This window comes from Protopterus annectens, chromosome 10.part0, assembly GCF_019279795.1.
Source record: "Protopterus annectens isolate FY-2018-M chromosome 10.part0, PAN1.0, whole genome shotgun sequence".
Classification (NCBI taxonomy): Eukaryota; Metazoa; Chordata; order Ceratodontiformes; family Protopteridae; genus Protopterus; species Protopterus annectens.
In genome coordinates, this window is record NC_056744.1 from 406,200,146 (window position 1) to 406,221,174 (window position 21,029).

The window sequence follows — 21,029 nt, forward strand, 5'->3', positions numbered from 1 at the left end:
GAAGCCAGGCAGGGGATGAGGAAGGGTGAAGAGGCATGGCCAGCTTTCCTCTCTGAGTGTGGGTGTGTTGGGGTGGATTCATATGGGGACACACAAGGCACTGTGAGTTTTCTGGAAACCAGGGAAACGTGACTAAGCGATTCAGGGGAAATGTCAGGAATATCCCTCACAAAGATGAGGGAACAGCCTCTGCGATCAGCCCACTGCACATCCCACCCTCAGTGTTTCTCCAACTGCAAGCAAGGAGCAAATCTTCCAGCAAAAGTCTCAAACAACCCTTAATGGCCTTCTAAATGATGACAGCAGTAATGAGAGAGAGAGACAGCTGTGTCAAAAAGTATTAAAATCACCACCAGATCCTAAAGAATGGCTGGGAAACAAAAGAACAGTTGTGTAAAATCTTACTATAACCATAGCTGACCTTCTCTTCCATGTTGCAGTATTCTTAGTGTGGGATTCCCTGCCTCAGGCAACCTGAACGTTGGCACCTATACATCACATTTAAGGTACCTGGTTTATTGCTCTATGTGTGATGTCCCACACACCTACCAGCAGCTAGGCTTAAGCTTTTCTATAGGAACCAACTTTTGGGTCACCTGAGGTGGTGAATCCCACGCTAAGAATACTGCAACATAGGAATAGGACGTCTAAAGATAAATTACATTGGCCTTGCCTGATTTGTAGATCAAAAAGAACTGCATACTACTGAAGCAGCACAAAAGATCTGGAGATGAAACTAGCTGGCACTGCATTATGGGTATATAGGAAAGGCTAGTAGCTTGGGAAAGCTTTATATGCTTATTGAAAACCTGTGGTTTTAACCCTGCTGGTTGGGGATGATCTCGTATCAGAATAATTTCTTCAAATATAACTTCTGGTTTCCTCAGTCATTACATTAGAACTGACTTACTGAACTTTTTACAGTCACCTAGGAAAATGGACATCAAATATAGGAACTCTGCCATCATGAATGTCAAGATCTAGATTCAAACTGTGCAAGCAGCAAAAAATAACTGAGACCTAGGACTGATATAGCATGCATCATAGTAGGGTGTGCTTCCTCCCTCACCAGCACTGGTGCATTAGGGAAAAATGCCAAATTGGAAATGAAGTTGCAAACCCAGTACTGAGAGTCTTAAGATACTTTACCACTGGAAGCCAAATAAGTAGCCGGACTATACTAGTGAGGTTCACCATTGTGCCCTTTTGATGTGTGCTTGAAGTATTCAAGCACAAAATTCAAATACAAACACAGTTGTGCATCATCCACTGCTTCCTGAACATTCCATCAACGCAGTCTGACATGTAAACTATACCTAGAGATGTTCAACATATTGATCATCGTTGCAGTAGCCCAAGGTATACGGGTTATATCATGCCAAAGATATAACAGCAGGCCAGCTTCCAAAGTTTCAGTGCACCTTTCACAAGCCCAAACCATTAATCAGCTTGAGCTAAGACAGGTTTGGATGCAAAGCCCTTCAATGCTTTCCTGCTGCCAAATAGAGTGCTCCTCTGCAAGCTTTCAAGGCCTGATGGTGGGCTGGCGCTGTTTAACTGCTGGGCAGATAAGCTCCCTTTGGGAGGAATCTTCCATATTAAATTTTTATTCATAAATGTCTTTAATGCCAAAAAAAGAAAATGCTTGGAGACCAGATCTGGAGCCTTCCTTCCTAAACTAGTGTGTGATAGTGCTCAAGTTCAAAATGCTGTCACTTTGCAACCTAGCACCCTTTCTTCCTCATTTGAATTTTCTGCTAACATTAGTCTTAAAAGATGCATGCTACATGCCTATTCACCCAAATTTCAGGGGGTTCTTAAGGTTGTCTCTGTATCATGTCAGTCCACTGCTCCAAGAGTGTTCATTACGTGTCAAGCCCCTGTCACAGCTCATTGTAGGCTAAAGGACATCCACATTTTCCATATTTAGATGGATTTTCTTATCTTTGAAGAGTCTTTCAAGGTGTAAGGAATCTCCTTGTCTCTCTTGGGTGAGAAATGTAAAATGTATAACTTGTGGGATACATCTGTGTTGCACAGCTAGGCTTATGAAGGCCCTAGTGGTAGTCAGGTTCATAGGTGTATACTAAGCTAAGAATACAGGCTGGGATTCCATTAAGAACATTCAGACATTTTTTTCTGACTCCATCACACAGGACCATGTTCCTGGGGTGTCTTCTAGATACCTCAGTACAAAGAACTTTTCTTCCACTGGAAAAAAATAGATCTATATCGAGATAAATTTCACAGGTTTTCCATTCAGACTTTGGTCACTGCAAGGGAATACCTCACAATTCTCTGTCTTGTGGCATTTGTATTCTCATGATGCCTCTTACAAGACTCTGGATACCACTGTATCGTTCTCACGTGACTGGATACCACTGTATCGTTCTCACGTGACTGGATACCACTGTATCGTTCTCACGTGACTGGATACCACTGTATCGTTCTCACGTGACTGGATACCACTGTATCGTTCTCACGTGACTGGATACCACTGTATCGTTCTCACGTGACTGGATACCACTGTATCGTTCTCACGTGACTGGATACCACTGTATCGTTCTCACGTGACTGGATACCACTGTATCGTTCTCACGTGACTGGATACCACTGTATCGTTCTCACGTGACTGGATACCACTGTATCGTTCTCACGTGACTGGATACCACTGTATCGTTCTCACGTGACTGGATACCACTGTATCGTTCTCACGTGACTGGATACCACTGTATCGTTCTCACGTGACTGGATACCACTGTATCGTTCTCACGTGACTGGATACCACTGTATCGTTCTCACGTGACTGGATACCACTGTATCGTTCTCACGTGACTGGATACCACTGTATCGTTCTCATGTGACTGGATACCACTGTATCCTTCTCACGTGAAGTCTCTCATCACAGCACCAGCACTCATTATCTTTTCAGATTCGAGTTGTGGAATTTGTGAGAAAAGAAATCACTCAGAGGACGCATCAAATATCTCTGAATCCAGGTCTTCCCTTCTCCCTTCCTGTTCCAAAGCAGTTAGTCACCACAGACACCTCGGACTTTGCTTGACAAGCAATATCAAGATGGAGAAAAATGCTACGTATCTGGGACAACAAAGACATACAAGCACAAACAAAACAGATGCTTGCTTTTATCAACGCACTCAACTTTTTGAATGACCTCGTCCACAGGACGACTAATTTGTTACAAACACCACCACATGAAGTAAACAACCAGATTTTATCCACTGTGCAGACTAGCCATGTTAGCATTGGATATAGCTTTACAGCATAATCTCACCTCTACAGGCATCCTACATTCCAAAACAGCAAAACTGTGTGGCAGACTAACTTAACAAGACAAAGGCAGACCCCTCATGAATGGAAACTAGATCATGGGGTCTTTCAAGATTTGATCCGGCAGAAGTTCACCAAGTAGACATTTATGCCTCCTCCTCTGAGCAATTGGCTGTCAAAATTCTGCTCTAAGACTACAAGTCCTGGAAGACAGATGCCTTTTCCACAGACAGGAATGTTCCTGTATGCTTTTCTACCCTTTCTGCCGATACCCAAGGTACATTTTGCCTTTCTACCAATACCAAAGGTACGTTTGATGATTAAGAAAAAAAAATCACCCAAGATCACTGTGGTACCTCCCTCCTGGTCCAGGCAACAGTGATTCTCCCTTCTTTTGGAGTTGGCCAGGGGCGATACCACAAGCTTCCTCACATACTGATCTACTTACACAACAACAGGGGTGTTCGATACATCCTAATCCCAATTAACTTCAACTAACTCCCTAAAGAAAACCTGGTACTAGAAAATTACACAAAAACAAAATGGAAAAGGTTTTCTATTTCCCCAACTATATACACAACACTCATTCAGGGCTATTTCTTTGGTTTTGCAATATTTGTGAGTTACTATCTTATGTCCTCTACCAAGATTCATATCTCGGCTATTTAAGCACATCTGCCCATGGATCCCCCTCTTTCAAGTCATTCTTGTGTCAAAATGTTTTGAAAGTGGTATTACATGAGACACCTCCAAAAAACTGATGGCTCCTCATTGGTATCTTAATTTTGTCTTAAAAAACCCAACACTTGCTCCACCTGAACCAGTTCATCTCGCTGACTTGAAGTTCTTACCATGGAAAACAGTTTTAGTGACTGTTCTGACTTCTGCAAGAAGAATATCAGAGTTGCAAGCTCTTATGGTGGGTCAGCCTTATCTCATTTTCCACAGAGGCAGGGCTTCTTTGAGGACTAATCATTCTTGTATGACTAAAGTGGTATCAGAGCTTATGTTAAGCCAATATCCATTGCCCTGTGATCCTCCCTGAACTCAAAGCTCATGGCAAAAACTTCTGATCAGCTGTTCAGTGCTTGTGAAGGTAAGAAGGGACAACAGTGTCAAAGCAGACCATTTCCAAATAGCTGTCTCAGGTTATTACCTTTTTATTATTTTCATCACAGTGAAACTATTCCACAGAGCGTCAATGCATACACTACTAAAGCCTTGGCTTCTTCTATGGCTTTTTGGAAAGGGTTGGACTCAAATATTTTAGAAGCAGCAACTTTGTCCTCTATACATACATTTACAAAGTACAAGTTAAGATTCCTTTTCCAAGTCTAGGTCAAGCTTTGCTGGGACCATTCACTTCCACCTTCCAGATGCTCTAAGCTATGTTAATCTACCCAAACAGCTTAGACAATGCAGCAGTGATTAATATGATGAACACAGTACAGTTGTGTAAGTAAACCAACTAATTGCCTGGATGATAGGGTCTTCATTCTCTTTAGGCACCTATTTGAGGACATGCAGCAGGTAATAATGGAGGCAAGAAAGCCTGTTACTAGAAAATCATATATAAGCAAATGGAAAAGGTTTTCTAGTTGGTGCCAAGTAAACTTACAGGCTAAACAGGCTGCTACGTCGTGGTCTGGGCCTAAACAAGGTAAGCAGTAAGAGTGGAAATCTTTATGAGGTATTTGTTTCCCACAAGTTAAACAGTTATTTACTTTTTCTGACATCGGCTGAGGCAAGAAAGAGTCCCCAACGGGGTACTTAGCTTTTTAGAAGTCTTCGAAGTAGTAATCTCTGGATCTGACCGACCGACACTTGCGAACAGCTTCTGCTTCGGGCGCCACGCGGCAAGAAAGACTGAGGAAAATGGCGTCGGCTGATGCCTTTATACCCGAAGACCAGGAGAGATGACGTCGGGTGAAGTGCGACACCAGCCGAGGCCAGACCCAGACTTTGGAATCCGGCCGACCGAAGGGCTGCCTGACGACAGGACAACCCATTTGTCAGGACTGCAGATGCATCCTTGAAGGACATCACAGTAGATGTTCTAATGATCACTGCTGCAACAGCTGCTCCCTCCCTCCATTCCCCTTGTTGTGTGTGTGTTTTTGATGCCAGGCTGTGTACTTATTTTTTCTTGTTCCTAGCAATGCCCTCTCATAGGCTTAGCCGCCCTCTTGCAGGTGGCATGAAAAGTCTAAAGGACTTGGCACACAAACCTGCCTTTTACTGAGCTCAGCAAGAACAGACTAATGGTTTAGGTGTGTGTGAAAGGTACCCTGAAACTTTGTAAGTTGGCCTGCTGTTGTATCCTCTGCAGGATGCAACCCACATGGCTACTGCAGCAGTGATTATTCGAGCATCTACTGTTATATTAAGTTACTTACACACTGCACTTTCCTCACAGTGAGTCGTACACGAAGTATGAAGTAAGCTAACATGAGGATCGTCTGACATAAGGCTTTTAAACGAGTCCCCATTAGTATACAAAATGCTGATTTCACACATTTCCAAATCTTCACTCAAAGCCAACAGGTAAGCAGAACAGTTTCCAGATATCTTTTTTTTACTGTAATGTGTGAGGGAGAGTTCGATAGTAATGTCATTTTTACTGCACTGTGTGAGGGAGAGTTAAATAGTGGAGCCATACTACCTTGTCCTTTCACCTAGACCGTTCTCTCGAGTATTTACACCTTGCCCATTAAGCATCTGCATGTTACATACGAAATGTTTAAAATGTTACATATGGAATGTTTAAAATGTCATTATCCAGACATTTATGGTGCACATTCCCAATACAATTTGGTGGGTAAGCACTATCATTTAAAAGGGTGGGAATAAAAGGGAAATACTACTGGATTGCTCATGGTTACTGAAAGGTTTAACAGCAAAAGCAGGCAGCCTTTCCACCCCTGGAAAATAAATTATCCTCCTGTAATACCCACACACAAGGTGGCATTATTGCACTTAATCTTTTTTTTTTTCTGTCAAGATTTTTAATGTATTTTAAAGGATATTTTAGTTTTTTTTTTTTTTTTTTTTTTATCAGTTGTTAAAGTCATCTACTTCCCTATTTAATAATTTACAGATTACATGTTTACAACTAGCTAGATGATAGTGAATGTGTGTGTGTGTTTAAAGTAACTTCTGTGATGCCCGTGCCCTGGCCCAGCAATCAAGGAACCTCAATCCTCATCACTAACACCAGAGAGGGAGTCTCATATATGAAGAAAGGATAACAAATACACACAGTAAAGTGCAATTTCCCTTAAGAGCACACAGAGATCACAGTCAGTCCGGGCTGGTTGCTCCCTTGCTCTCCAGGTCCCCAATGAGACTCCCCACTAGCACAGCTATAGGGTACAGATCTCAGCCTAGCTGGGCAAGCTAAAGCCTCCAGCACCCTCTCTGTCCAACCAGTGCTTCGTGTCCCTGCCCAAGTAGCTGACACACACACTTTGAGATAAGCGTTTATACAACCACACAGACACTCCTGGGAAAGGCTGGCACAGGTTCTCCAGCTGTGCCCCTATTACCCAGTCTATACGGTAGTACCACCTGCCACCACCCAGCTAATACTTATCAGCTATTTAAAGGCCCTTACAAGGGTGTCAAATTATTACTGTGCAATATTACTATCCAACTGGTAGTATAACTAAACAGTCAAGGCTTATTACAGTGATTTGGTACAGTAACCACTAGAAATACGCAATGTACTCTAGAGCTTAAATTATCTCTACACAAAACAGCCACAGTTGAAAGGTTTTAAAATATTTAATAAATAAAAACACAAAACAACACTTCTTACTACACAGTGCTAGTCAACAGTTCAGAGATCACACAGAAAATTCATTAGTACAGTTCTGACATCACAGAAAAACAGTCTATTTCTAGTTCCTAGCTATTTCGAAAAGAAAACAAGTCTAAGACAACTTACATAAGAAAACAGGCAAGAGTGCTGATGAGTTGGATGGTCAAGACAAAAATGCTTAATCTCTGATTGTCTCTGTTTTTAAAATCACATTTCTGGTTCCCATTACATCATTCTTCACACTTCCCTGGGTTCCCAGGCTAACAGAAACTACATTTACATTCTTAACATCTCCTTGTGTTATCTTGCAGCTGGTCAGGAAGCAGAGCAATAAAAATACATTTGCATGTTTAAATCTAGCAATTTAATTTGTGGTTAAAACAATAGAAAGAATGTCTTCATCTAGAGAGACTGGTGCCGACTTTAGATCAAAGGGTCACAACATGTTTTACTTGGTCAGCTTTCTGCCAGCAGAGTGCAATGTTGTTACATTTTTTGCAGTTCCACATCTAACAGCAGTTTTTTTCCATTTAAGACAACAAGCCTGCGTCTTGCATTAATATTTACAAATAATAGAATTATCTATAAAATTCTATCTGGCTAGGCTGGCAGCCTTCACAACTTCTTTGACTGGAGTTATGACAGAGAGTGTGTGTGTGTGTGTGTGTGTGTGTGTGTGTGTGTGTGTGTGTGAGAGAGAGAGAGAGAGTGTGTGTGTGTGTTGGGGGGGGGGTCAAGTGTAGCTGTGACATTTTATACTACACTTCAATAACAAAGACAGTATTTTAAAATTCAAAAAACTGCACTTGGCACTGCAGTACATTTATTTCTTGTCTCCAATTGTCAACATGTACATTGCTTCTCAAAGTGTAAATCTAGCACTATTCTGATTAAAAAGTGCTACAAACAAACTGCACTACTTTGAATGGATATGTGTAGCACACCTGTGATGTTATATACTGCACTTCAAAGCAAAGCAAAGGATTAAAAGACACATACATTTTGCTTAGCGACACAACTTTCTGATTTTCAGTGGCGTGATGTGAATCAGTCTGCTGTCTAAGCTCTGTCAGGCTTCTTTCTGTAAAACTGGCCACTTTTTCTCAGATTTGACTGATCATATCAAGGCTTTTTGGAAAGCAGTTTGTGATCAATAATTAACGAGTGCACCTCATTACATTCTTTAGAAAATAAGATTCATTTTCTGGCATCTCTACATCAGCATTTCTTTTCTTTTTTTCTACACAGAACTTCTGGCCTCATCTGGAGAAGAAATGTGACAAAAGCCTAGGATAGCTAAATAATGGCCAAGTCATCAATGGCATTTAAATAAAATTAGACTAAACTCAACAATGTCTTCAGTTAGTGTTCTTTAGTGGCGTCTTCTCTCAAATGCAAACTGCTGCTGCCCTGCACTTTCTACTTACAACCACAGCAGAGGCTGCTGCATCTCTAGGAAGGGAGATGTTTACCCTCCAACAACCTAAGGCAATGAACACATGGTCTGCATGTTTATATTAGAGTTAATTTTGGTGTCACTCATCTATATTCTGAATGTATAAAACCACTGTTTAAAATACACTGAAACACATAAAACACTGACTGATAACTAAAACAAGTGTGTTACTAAGTCAGGAAAGAATGGATAGTGACAGAGAAACCATTTCTTAAGGATAATGGTCCCAAGGTATACATGTGCAGCTGGGCAAGACCATGGGGACTAGTGGAAAAAATAACTATGTAATGTGGCATACATTTTTACATGATTTCATAACACATGTGTTCTTGAAATAATGAATGTTTGTCAGCTAATCCTTTAACAGTACAACAGCTAAAGAAAAATCAACTGTCAGGGAGAAAAACGTCAACATATACATATGGAATGGAATAAGACAATTAACTCACTGAATTACTTCTGCAAAACCATCTGTGCGATGCGGTACAACAAGAGTTGGAGTGCTTGGAACTGTACGATCTTCATCATCGAAAAAGTGCTGCTACAAAAATATATACATTTAGTTTCTTAAATATCAGCTATTATTCTAAGCCTTACATTGTCCATAACTTCTGTGAATATAAAATGAAATGCAATTTGCACAGCTGTATAAGCAGTTGTTTCAGAAAATCAGCACCAAGCCAGTCGACCAAATACCTACAGTAATACTACCTCTCTGATAGCATCTCGTTTTACAGGCACTTACTTTAGAGAATGAAACTGCTGGCCAGCTAGTGGAAGAGTAGCCCACTTACTTTTGCTGTGGTAAGAAGCCTTCAACTAGCTTGTTAGATGCAGGCAGGTCAAACAATACTCACCTTCTCCTTGGAGGAGGGCTTCACATCATACCTCTTTAACTGTACAGATTTTGGCAAAATGTCCAGATTTTTGCTTCATATTTTGGGCCAGTTTCTCATAATATTGTAGTTTTCTGGCAAATTATTGAGGGCGGAAGTCAGAAATTAATGACAGACATTTGAGTTTTAGACTTCACACCCTTCAGAAAACTCAAGCTAATAAAAACATGTTTTTCTATCAATTTTCTAAGTTTGTAAGAGCAATATTTAAAACGTATCCCTATTTATTTGGCCTTTGCCCCCCCCCACCCAAATTATTGATGGCTCTGTCCAGATTTCTTGCTCCAAGTGGTCGCGAGGTATGCTTCCCATAGCTAAGCCTAGTGGATATAAACCCTATTTAAAAAAATGCTACCAAGGAAACTAAAAGATTGGGGAATGGGGTAGTCTGTGGGCAAACTGGTCCAATTACGGCGTTTAAAATGAGACAAGACATTGACAGGAAAAGCATTTTTTTTTTTTGCATGAGTGTCTCTCTCTCTCTCCCGGTCATACTTAATAGCCATTCCAATGTCACATGCTCTTTGCTGGACTACCAGCTCTCTAATCACCCCTGGCCCAAAGGGCACAATCCTGCAAAGGCCAGCAAGGATCATAAAGGTACCCTGAGGGGGTGGGTGGGGGTTGCTGTCATCCATCCATTTCTTTTTTTGTCCCCTGTATACTCAACCCTATTTGTTATCCCCCTCCCATATACAGCCATCAGGGGCAGGCATGCAGCGAATCACCCTGCCTTTGCATCATCTCAGATATTCCTACCAAGCTATACCCGTTAGACCCCACCACCTCATAGTAACATCCCCAGTCTCCATAAGAGATCATCACAAGGGACATCCATCCTCCCTGCCACTCTGTCAGCTGCCTGAGGTACTAATTCAACCAGGGTCATCCGGGCCATAGTCAGGACTTCATATCTTTACACTACTGAAGCAGCTAGGAAAAGCAAATATTAGCTTAGAATTTACTTCACTGACTGTCCATTAGATAAACATCACTTCTGAAGGACTGAAGAGAAAGGCAAACCTTTATCCCAACATCAGTACTTACCATATCAATAGATCTTCTGAAGGGTTGAAAACGTAGGTGCATCCTTCCCAGTCTTCTAAGCAGCTGTTTCTTTAAATCTTGATGCCGTGCACTCTGTGCAGAGGCATCTCCTTAGCACATGCCCTAAGCTGCTGTTTCTTTAAATCTTGATCCCGTGCACTCTGTGCAGAGGCATCTCCTTAGCACATGCTCTAAGCCGCTGTTTCTTTAAATCTTGACCCCATGCACTCTGTGCAGAGGCATCTCCGTAGCACATGCCCTAAGCCGCTGTTTCTTTAAATCTTGATCCCATGCACTCTGTGCAGAGGCATCTCCTTAGCACATGCCCTAAGCCGCTGTTTCTTTAAATCTTGATCCTGTGCACTCTGTGCAGAGGCATCTCCTTAGCACATGCCCTAAGCCGCTGTTTCTTTAAATCTTGATCCCATGCACTCTGTGCAGAGGCATCTCCTTAGCGCATGCCAAGAATAGTGTCCTATACAGCCCTTCATTCTAGAGTTCCTGACGCTTCAGGCACGGAGGGGGGAGGGAAATGCAAAGAAACACTAGAAAAAGGAATCCACAATTACAAACTTGTAATACCTATAAAGTGGTCTTTTCTACCACAAACTATATCCGAAAAGCTCTGGGGGAGGGGAGGATAAATCACCTACAGCACAGGGCCTGATCATAGACCAAATGGGGTTGTGAGCACTTGTACATGTATTTTACATGGTTCAGCATCTTAAGAGGAGGAATACTTTCATAGAATCCCAAGCAATATCCATAAAGGGGCATCCAAGGGCTAGAAAGGCTAAGTCTACAGGAAAATATGCCCACAAGCATCAAAGTGGAGGCTTCTGAAGTAAAGATGCATTTGAAGTGCTCAGTGAAGGTATGCATCAAGGAACAAGTGACTACCAGTGCAAGTCCTACCACAGATATATTCTGAGACAAAGAAGTAGATGCACCCCATGCACTTGAGAACAATGACCAAAGACAACACAACTGGCAATCCAAAAGGAAAGGATTTGACTAGCCACCTGCAACATCATAAAAAGCACAGGAAACAAATTGCCAAGCTTCTCCTGCTCAGACTATAAAGAATGGGACTTCCAAGACAGCAGATTACTGACCAACAGTTTAATTTCAGCTCTTCTAGTGTGAAAACAGAAACTGATAAACAAGGAGAGTGAAATTTTAGGTTTGGGTAAAACAGTTGCTAACTACTAACAGCAAAAAATTTTTAAGCACAACGACAACTGAAACTAGAAAGGGATGTTGCCAAACTTAGGGCGCTTATGACCAGAAAAATAACCAGATCCTGAATGTGGAAAACAAGAAAGAGCACAAATGGAAATATTTAGGGAAGACTTATTTATGCCAAGAGTAGAGTAAGGCGAGTCTGAACAACTAATATAGTTAAAACAGGAGATGAGCTAAAAATGGTGATGTACAACCAATTTTGCAGTGAAGTCTCCAGGAGCAGATTGCATTCCTGTAGGACTTAGGTGGTAAGAAATTATAAAGATTTTGTTTAATAGTATTTTAAAAGTAGTGCCAGCATCTTGGCAGAATGCTCTGATGGCTGTATTACCCCAAGAGGTTAAGGACCTGTCAGACCCAGCTTTATACAGATCCATTCAGTTTTAAAACATGATTATAAATTATCAAAGCAAAACAACCCAGTCCACAACTGGCCACAGTATAAAGTTTAATGTAAAAGCCCTCAAAACACACTGGCGTCTCAGCACACAGCCTTCCAGGAGTAATACCCTAGGACATTACTCCTGGAAGGCTGTGTGCCAAGGTGCCAGAGAGTTTTGAGTGCTGTTTTACATTAAACTTTATACTGTAGCTGGTTGCAGATATTTTATGATTATAAATTATCCCTATACTAGCTAACCAGTTGGCAAAGTTGTTGCCAAATTGACAGATATGGATTCAACATGGTTTGTGAAGGGGAAGCAAAAAATGGACATTAACAGGACAACGATTACCTAAAGGAAAGCAGAATGTAAGACAATATCGCTGTTATTTTGAGACTCTATATTAAGGAAAGCATTTGAAAGAATGATCTGTGATTTTATGAATAAGGAAATGGAAGCAGTTCTATTCTGATACAATAATAAGGCTAATTAGGATATATGAAGCAGCAGAAGCAAGAATTAAAGTGGGAGAGCTCCTCTCTGAAATCGGGTTTGAACAGAGGTACCAGGCACAGCCATCTTCTTTTCCCTTTGTTGTCCCCCTACCCCATTTAGAGCCACTGGCAAAAAGAAAAAGGGACTCAAAGTCAAGGATATAATTGGTATGTCAATCAAGAAAAGGTGGCTTTGTTTTCAGATGAAACTATTTTGTACTTGATAAATGCAGAAAAGGACATTTCTGTGTAATGGAACATTTTGAGACTGCTTCAGGTCTTTTAGGGCTATAAAATGAATGAAGATAAAACAAAGGCTATAGAAGTAAATCATGTACCACCACCCAAATGGTTCAACAATACCCATATTTATGGGGATATGATGAGATGAAAGTATTTAGGAGTTTGGATTAAAAAGGCTTCTGTAATGGCAGCTAAGGATATGTTGGCAGAGAGTAAACAAAAGATAACACAATTCAGAACCTGGAAGCACTTGTTTATGGATATGGACAATAAAGATACAAGCAATGAAAATGCTTAGTGTCTTTAGTTCTATATACAGGTCAGGTATACATTTATCAACCACAGGAGAAGTTGTGGAAGTTGAAGGAATTTATCAGGGAAAGAGGGCAAGAGTTAAATGGGATAAGTTGATCCTTCCAACAGAACAAGACGGTTTAAGATTTACTTGATTTAAAGCTATTTATATACAGCACTAGCAGAAGGTAATAATTCAAATTAGAAAGGAATGATGACGAAGCAGATACGAGGGGGTGGGGGGGCTCAAGAAATAAGGAGAGGGAGGAATTTGGGATGCACATCCTTAATGAATGAATGCTATACTCAAAGTTGCAGAAAGTATTCTAAGAACTAAGCCAACATGAGAATGGAGAAAGGAGATTCTGTCAATGGAGATGACTGCATGTAGAGGTACTGAAAATGGGCAAGATGTGGCTGGAATTTACTGAAGAAAAATGTTAAAGGAACCAAGGTATTGGGAGCAAATAACTAGTAAGTAAAAGGTGACAGAGTGGGATGTGGCCATGAAAAAGGTTGGAATGCAGGTTACAGCCTGCCTTCCTTAATTAGGATTGATGAAGTAAAGAGAAAGGGATTCATAGGCTCATAAGTAAATACTAGGCCACCAGTCTGCAGACTACAAGCCTAGCCCATACCCAGAGGGCAGAATCAAGCCCTATACACTATCTGTGAGGTTAAGACCTTAACCATTATATGTCAATCCTCTCCCCCAAACACATCTGGTAGGTTTGTATTACACAATCAGTCTGAAGACTATTATATGCCTAGCCAATAACCAATCAGTGACCAAACCTGGGAATGAAATCCTATCCTATGTGTTTGAGAGATAAATTCTGCAACCATTATTCCAACTCCCACCTCCTACAGTGGGGATGGGGAGTCCTAAGTTAAAGATCTGCTCTGAGTTTTTAGTCGAATCTAGAATAGAATATGCTGCTAAAACTGGATAATTTGTAGGGCATACAATATACTACATGATAACTGTAAAGATTAGAGTATGTTATAAAAGACTGAAGACAGAATGGAAAAGCAATGCACAAAGTAACAATGGGAGAACATATTATGGCTTCCAAGGATTTAACAAAGTCCAGAAAGTTTAGGATTTTGCTTTGACATGTATGTACAGGTATTTTAATACACCAAGCAGACTTAGAATTTAAAAATAAACGTAAAAATAGACAGCAAATGTTGCAGGTCCGCTGGGGAAGAAAGAGGTAAGTGAGAATGTTTTGGGGGTATAATGAGTTAGCAGATTTTAAAACTCCCCTATATTCTGTCAGAAATATTAGGGGAGTAAATGACTAAGAGAATTATTCTTTTGAGATAAAACAAAAGATCTTTTACCTAGACACAGTTAGGTCTTATTAAGTTTAACTCTACTGGCCAAAAAAGTGAATAATAGAAAATGGAAATAAAAATCTAAAACAACTGTATTTGAAGTACTGTGTGCTGTAAAAGAGAAGAATTGGAAGTGGGATCTTTAGAAAAGGAAATGAGCAGATTACATAGAAGTAAATGGAATTTGTGGGACCAATACAAGCAGAATAAGGTTCAGGAAGCAGAGTGGGGTTTAACAGAAGCTAGAAATTGAGCTATATATGCAATGTTGGAATGAATGATAGTCATTATAAAGAGAAAGTAAATGTAATGTATAATGTATGTAAATGAAAAAATGTTAGTGTTTTTCCTTTGTATTAATGTGTGCTCACCTATGTCTTAGGTGATAATTTAATAAAAGCGTTTATTAAAAAAAGGCTAAACTGGCATAAGGGATTTTAATTCAGATATCACTTTAGCAAGCTCAAAGGGAGATTAAGTTACCTTTTTTTACAACAAAACTCAAGTCCCAAGAAGAAGCCTTCTCTTTAAAAATAGTTTGAATTGAGACAAAGACGAAAGAGGAGAATCCAGTAGCATGCAACCTGAAATGTCCTAAAGTAGTATGTTTACTGAATTAGTCATAATAGAGCAATTCACAAAGGCAACGGAGAATCAGGAATACACACACTATCTTTACATAGGTCCCGTCATCTATTTTAGCACCTAAAAAGAAAATCTCTTCCATTTGGATTTACAAGAGTTCCTGGGAGCAGTTTTTTGCTTCTTAACACATGTTGCATGTCCTCAGTGAAAAGGTGCTTAAAAGGGATAAAAGACACCATCATCCATGCAATTACACCAATATTTTGAATCTTGAGATGAAGTAAGATCAACTACCATATGTAAGCAAGCCCACTGTGAAGAATGCTTTGGTGACAGCCCTTAACAAGTTGCATGACAAGGGAGAACAAGTGCTGTCTGGGCCAAAAAAAGGAGTCACTAGTAGCATCTTTGGTAAGTCCCTCCTGATCTTTTGAAGGACTTTCAAAATGAGAGGGAAGAAGCAAAAAGCATCAAGAAACATCTCAATACAGGGAACTAACAATGCATTTGTTTTCTAAGCCTCTAGGGAGGAATGTTTCAGCTGTCTGCTTTGATAAGACACCAACAGATCTACTTGTAGGGGTTGCCAACTGGTGGACTATCTGCAGAAGTCTTCTGGATGTAGCATCCACTTGTGAGGATCTATCCTGGAGCCTCTCGGTATCTACTACTGTGTTTTCATCTGATGGAATGTAAGCTGCCTACAGAAACAAGTTGGGTTAAAGTGCAGTGTCCCAGGCTGGTCTGCAAAGGAGGCATGATCTTGTTCCTCCCAGTTTATGTATCACACCACAGTGGTGATGTCCATTACCACTGAAAGACCCTGGATACCAAAGCTGATTCAGACGTTTCAGAGCCACCATTTCTTTTAGGTTTATGCATCTCCATCTGCACTGTGGTTGCCTGAGCTTTGACTCTACAAGACATAGCACCCAAGCAAAGTTAGAAGCATCAGTGGCCATTGTCCAAGAGGGTTGCTAGGCGAGAGAGAGACTCCTGGGTTAGATGTAACTGTCCTACCCACTGGAGTCTGTATGGGATTGGGAAAGACAGAGGGTGAGAGCGCTGGGCCAAAAATGATTTGGGAAAACATTGCTCTTTTTCATGTAGAGTCTGGCATTTAGAATAAGGTGAGCGGAGGTCACGAAACGTACACCTCCCAGAAACTGTCTTGCGGTAGAAACAAACTGAGAAAAAAAATGAAGTAGTACTGATAAGGCTGCATTGTTTTCTAGAGGAAGAAACATTCATAATGTTTGTGTCCAGGAAGCATCTCAGTAAAAATAATCTGACAGTGGAGCCAATGGATGACTGCAGGCAGGTATTGTGTCTTGACTGGTTGTCGTTGAAATCAGGCACTTGCTTCAATACAGGAATATGGTTTACCATCAAAACATCGAACATGTAAACATAAAGCTATCAAAACTGCAGTTTACATGTTCGATGCTTGGAATATTAATTAGGTTGGAATATTATATATATATTCCAACTCCAAGATAACACTACAGTGCGGAAAAGTGGACATCTCCCAATCCGCACTGTCCCATGATCTCAATATAAACATCGCCCTTGTATGAGCAAATGCACAGTGGCATTCGCTGAACAGGGGACTCGCAGAAGTGACAGTTGCCAATATGGAAATTGGTCAACTAATCTTTGGCATTTCCATAGTCGTCTAACAGTCATTCTGCATTTTAATAGTAAACCAGGGAATATATATATTTAAGTCTGTGGTGAGCTAATACTAGAACAAAGCATTTGGTGAAAACTTTCTGGGTGGTAAAAAGACTAAAGAGCAAAACAGTAAACTGACTAATATAATCCCAAGGTAAAGAAGCTTTAAAAAAAATCTGTGCTTTTGGTAACTTGGGGATATGTAAAGTATCCTTCAGGTCTAAAGTGACCAGAAAGACAAAGTGAATGAAAAAAAAAAGAGTACAAAGTGTCAATATTCTGAATTTTGGAATAAGCAGGAATGTGTTTAGCTTGGACAGCTTTACAACAGCCTTCCATGTTCCCTTTTTCCTGAGAAAAAGGAAAAGTCTCCAGTGAAAGCCTTTCCTCATTGTTCTCAAGGGAAAGACACTGACAACCAGATGTAAAAGTTCCATAATAATGTCAGATGAGATGAGACTGGTGTTTTTAAGACTCTGGGATTACGGACAAAAGGAAAGGGAATGGAATTGCCCACTGAAGTTTGTATTTTTTATTTACTTAACTGTGTCAACCGGGAAAGTCTAACTTGGAATGAAGCCAATTTTCAGCGGAGGCCCAGGGAGAAACACTCTAGACGCATGTCTTTGTAACATGGGAGGAAACCGGAGCACCCGGAGGAAACCCACACGAATGCAGGGAGGACATTCAGACTCCGCACCGAAGGCACTCCAACTGAGAATCGAACTGGAGAACCTCTTGCTGTGAGGCAACAATGCTATTGCTACACCACTGCACCGTCCAATGTAATTCTGATTTATTGTGCTTAGCACCCAAGAGTCTGATGCTACTGACTGCCATGCAGGAATGCATAGAGTAAGATTCCTTGCAATTTTCAAATGAAGGAAGAGAAGGAAGAGTAAGGATGGAAAAAGGAGGTAAAGAAATGTCTCCTTAGGGAAGTATAGCCTTGAGAAACTACAGCTGTGTAAAATCTTACCTTAATAGTTGATGTTTTTCTCTTCACAGTTGCAGTATTACTCACCGTAGAAATCTCCTATCAAGGCTAGCCCAATGTCCGACTGTATACCAAAGCCTTTAAGTGTTATACGCACCTTACGTCACATATATGCAACCCTGTGCAAGACATAGGGCATTAAGGTGATGTATGAACACAAATGCTCAGAAATGAAAAAAGCTACAGGAAGAACAAAATACTCACAGGGACAAAGGAAAACATGCTATTCGAGAAGGAAAAATGTATAGGAGCCCCTTGGTCAGGAGGGCAATAAAAATACAAGACAAGAACTGGGACAGAGGGAAAGGAGGGAGGGACTGAATAATGCAACAGTAAAGAAACAGAAAGACATCTACTGTTCTAGAAAGATTTTACACAACTGTACTGTGTCACTCCATATCACTGTTGCAGTATTTTTCACCCAAGAGAAACTACAAGAGCTTAAGAGGAAGCCTGGGAGGAGGAAGGCATAGAAAAGCCCTCCACAAACCCATGCAGGATAGCCCTGGTAAATCCTGCCCTGGTCCTGGAAAAAATATCCAGCTTGTAAGGTTTGGTGAAACTATGAACAGAGGACAAAGTGGAAGCTTCAAGAATGGAATTGGTATCCAGACCTTTGCAAACGTCACCAGAGGAGGCAACCGCCTTAGCAGAATAAGAAGTTATGTACCTACCATAACGTTCCATGTTAGTTGTCTTATAGGTTCATACTAGGCTATCTGCCCAAGGGCATTTATAAGCCTAGCCCATAGTTATGTGGCTTTCGCCACCCCTTTAGTTTGAATAAAAACTATGCCTATCATTTTGCTGTGCCTCTGTCAAGCAGTGACACTGAAGTAATCCCTGGGGTATATCTGCAATCTCCCATCCATTGGTCAAGATTCCTCTTGAACAAGGCCAGAGAGGTGCTCTGCCTCACATGTACCGGGATTTTGTTCCACAGCATAGGGAGTCTCTGGGTGATGAATCTGTCCCTCCAGCACGTTCTATTTATAACCGTGTCAAGGTTTAAGTCTCCGCCCTTGTGGTTCTGAGGGATCTAGATTTTTTGAGGTGAAGCATATTCATCAAATCTGGGTTTGACATGGCCTTATATGTCAGGCACAGGTCACCTCTGAGCAAGCGGTATGACACTGAATAGAGCTGGAGTTCTTTCAGTCGGGCAGCATAAGACATATTTTTGAGACCCTTTATCCTTTTGGTGAGGAACTTTTGGGGCCTTTCAAGCTGCAGCAGGTGTCTGGTCAGATACATTCCGAGCGGGCATTGTACTCAATCATAGGTCTAATGAGTGATGAGTACAGGGGACGATGACCTCCCTTGATCTAGATGTGAATCCCTTCATGATCAGGTGGGATATAGAAGGTTTTCCTAACTACTTTAGCAACATGAGTGTCAAGCGAAGGCTACTGTCAACCTGGGTCCCCAGATCCCTGATGACTTTTTCTGTGCTCAGTGGATTGCCACCTATATGGTAGCTAGGGGTAACCTTGTTTTTCCCGAAGGGTATGACTATGCATTTTTGGCGTTTAACTTCAGGCCATGGCTCTGGCACCAGTTATCCGTTTCTGTGAGGCCCTTCTGGAGGATATCTGTGTCAGATGTGTTTTCGACTATGGCCAGTTTGCAGTCATCTGCAAACTTTGTCAGCCATAACCCTCCTGTGTTTGCTTGTACTTCAGAAAAGTAGATGCCGAACAAGAGTGGACCCAGGACTGAGCCCTGTGGGACACCACTTGTGACAGGCTTTGAGTCTGACATGGCTCCAGCAACTCTGACCCTGTGGGTTCTGTCACTTAGCCAGTTTGCAACCCATCTTGTGATGTATGGGTTTACATTCAAGCTGATGAGTTTTTCGATGATACCTGAGTGGGGTATTGTGTCGAAGGCCTTTGCCAGGTCGAGGTAGGCTGTATGGACTGCCTTTCCCTCATCAATGGCCTTGGTGACAGTCTCGAAAAAGTCAACCAAGTTTAAGAGGCAGGATCTGCCTTTGACAAAGCCAAACTGGGTTGGATCCAAAGTCTGCAAGTTCCCTATGTCTTTATTTATGAGTTCCATTATGATCCTCTCCATGGCTTTGCAGATAAGGCTTGTCAAGCTAATGGGGCGGTAATTTCCAGGGTCTGTGGAGGCACCGCCTTATGAAGTGGGACCACAGTGCGTGCGCCACTCCTTGGTGCGTATCCTGAGGTGAGGCTAAGATTAAACAGCTGTCCTAACTGTGGGTTTAATTCCTCGTTGAGTTCGTGAAGCACACAGCCGGGGACACCATCCGGTCCCATGGATGCTGTGTTTTTGCCTTAGTGAGGGCAGTTCTCACCTGGGCGTTGGAGATGTTTGGGGGCTACAATCCTCTGGAATAGATATCTCTCTCCTTTTGGGGAGGGGAGAAGTTTGCACTGAACCTGTCAGCCAGTATGTTGGCAATGTGTGTAGGTTCAGTAATTTTCACATCATTTTGAACTAATTCTGAGCATATCTGGGAGTTTCCTCCTAGGTTTCTAACATAGCTAAAGAAGGCCTTATGATTCTCTTTAGAGTCCTTGGCGATTTTTCTCTCAAAATTTGCCTTGGATGATTTTATGAGAGCTCTTAGTTTTTACTTATAATGATCAAAGGTGTCTTACCTTTCAAGGATTTTGCTCTATCTTGTAGTAGCTTCCTCCTTTTGTTGTAGAGCTTGTTTATGGCTGGGGTCCACCAGACTGGACGCTTGCCTTTGGTACAGAGAGTCTTAGTTTTGTTTGGGATTGCCTGATCCATGCAGTCCTGTAGGTGCTGGTAGAAGGCATTTGTAAGTGATTCAGCGGTTTGAGTAATGTTTACCACTGGCTCAGGGGCCTTAAAGGAGACCACACTAGTTTTAGAAGTGTGAAATCGGCTTTTGAGAAGTTTTTCACTGTGGTCTTTTTGTTTCAGGTGGGGGCAGGATGAGGACCTCCAGCGAGATTAGTTTATGATCTGATCTCACCAGTGAGGGGTATACTTCCGGTGTTGAACATTTTGATCCCATGTTCGTGATGATGAGATCAAGTATGTTTTCTCCTCTTGTGGGGATGGTGACTAGTTGTTCCATGGCATTTGAGTTTATGAACTCCAGGAATCTTTGGGTTAGAGTGTTCGGGCTTGAGTAGTGTTCCCAGTCTATATTAGGGTAGTTGAAGTCACCTAGTATGATGGTGTTTGGAGATACATTTATCCCTCCAATGTTTTCAGGAAGGCCATGTGAGGTTCCTGAGTTTGAGAGGGTGGCCTGTAAC

The 21,029-nt window shown here is 41.4% G+C and overlaps 1 protein-coding gene across 1 annotated transcript in view; it reads right to left on the reverse strand.

The window, feature by feature from the left end:
- TPR (translocated promoter region, nuclear basket protein) overlaps nucleotides 1-21,029 on the reverse strand; it is a gene marked incomplete in the record, with an annotated part of 1,837,142 nt that overhangs the window by 276,143 nt on the left and 1,539,970 nt on the right. Inside the window, 1 exon segment of the mRNA XM_044085316.1 lies at nucleotides 9,017-9,108. Coding sequence (XP_043941251.1) covers nucleotides 9,017-9,108 — 92 coding nt within the window.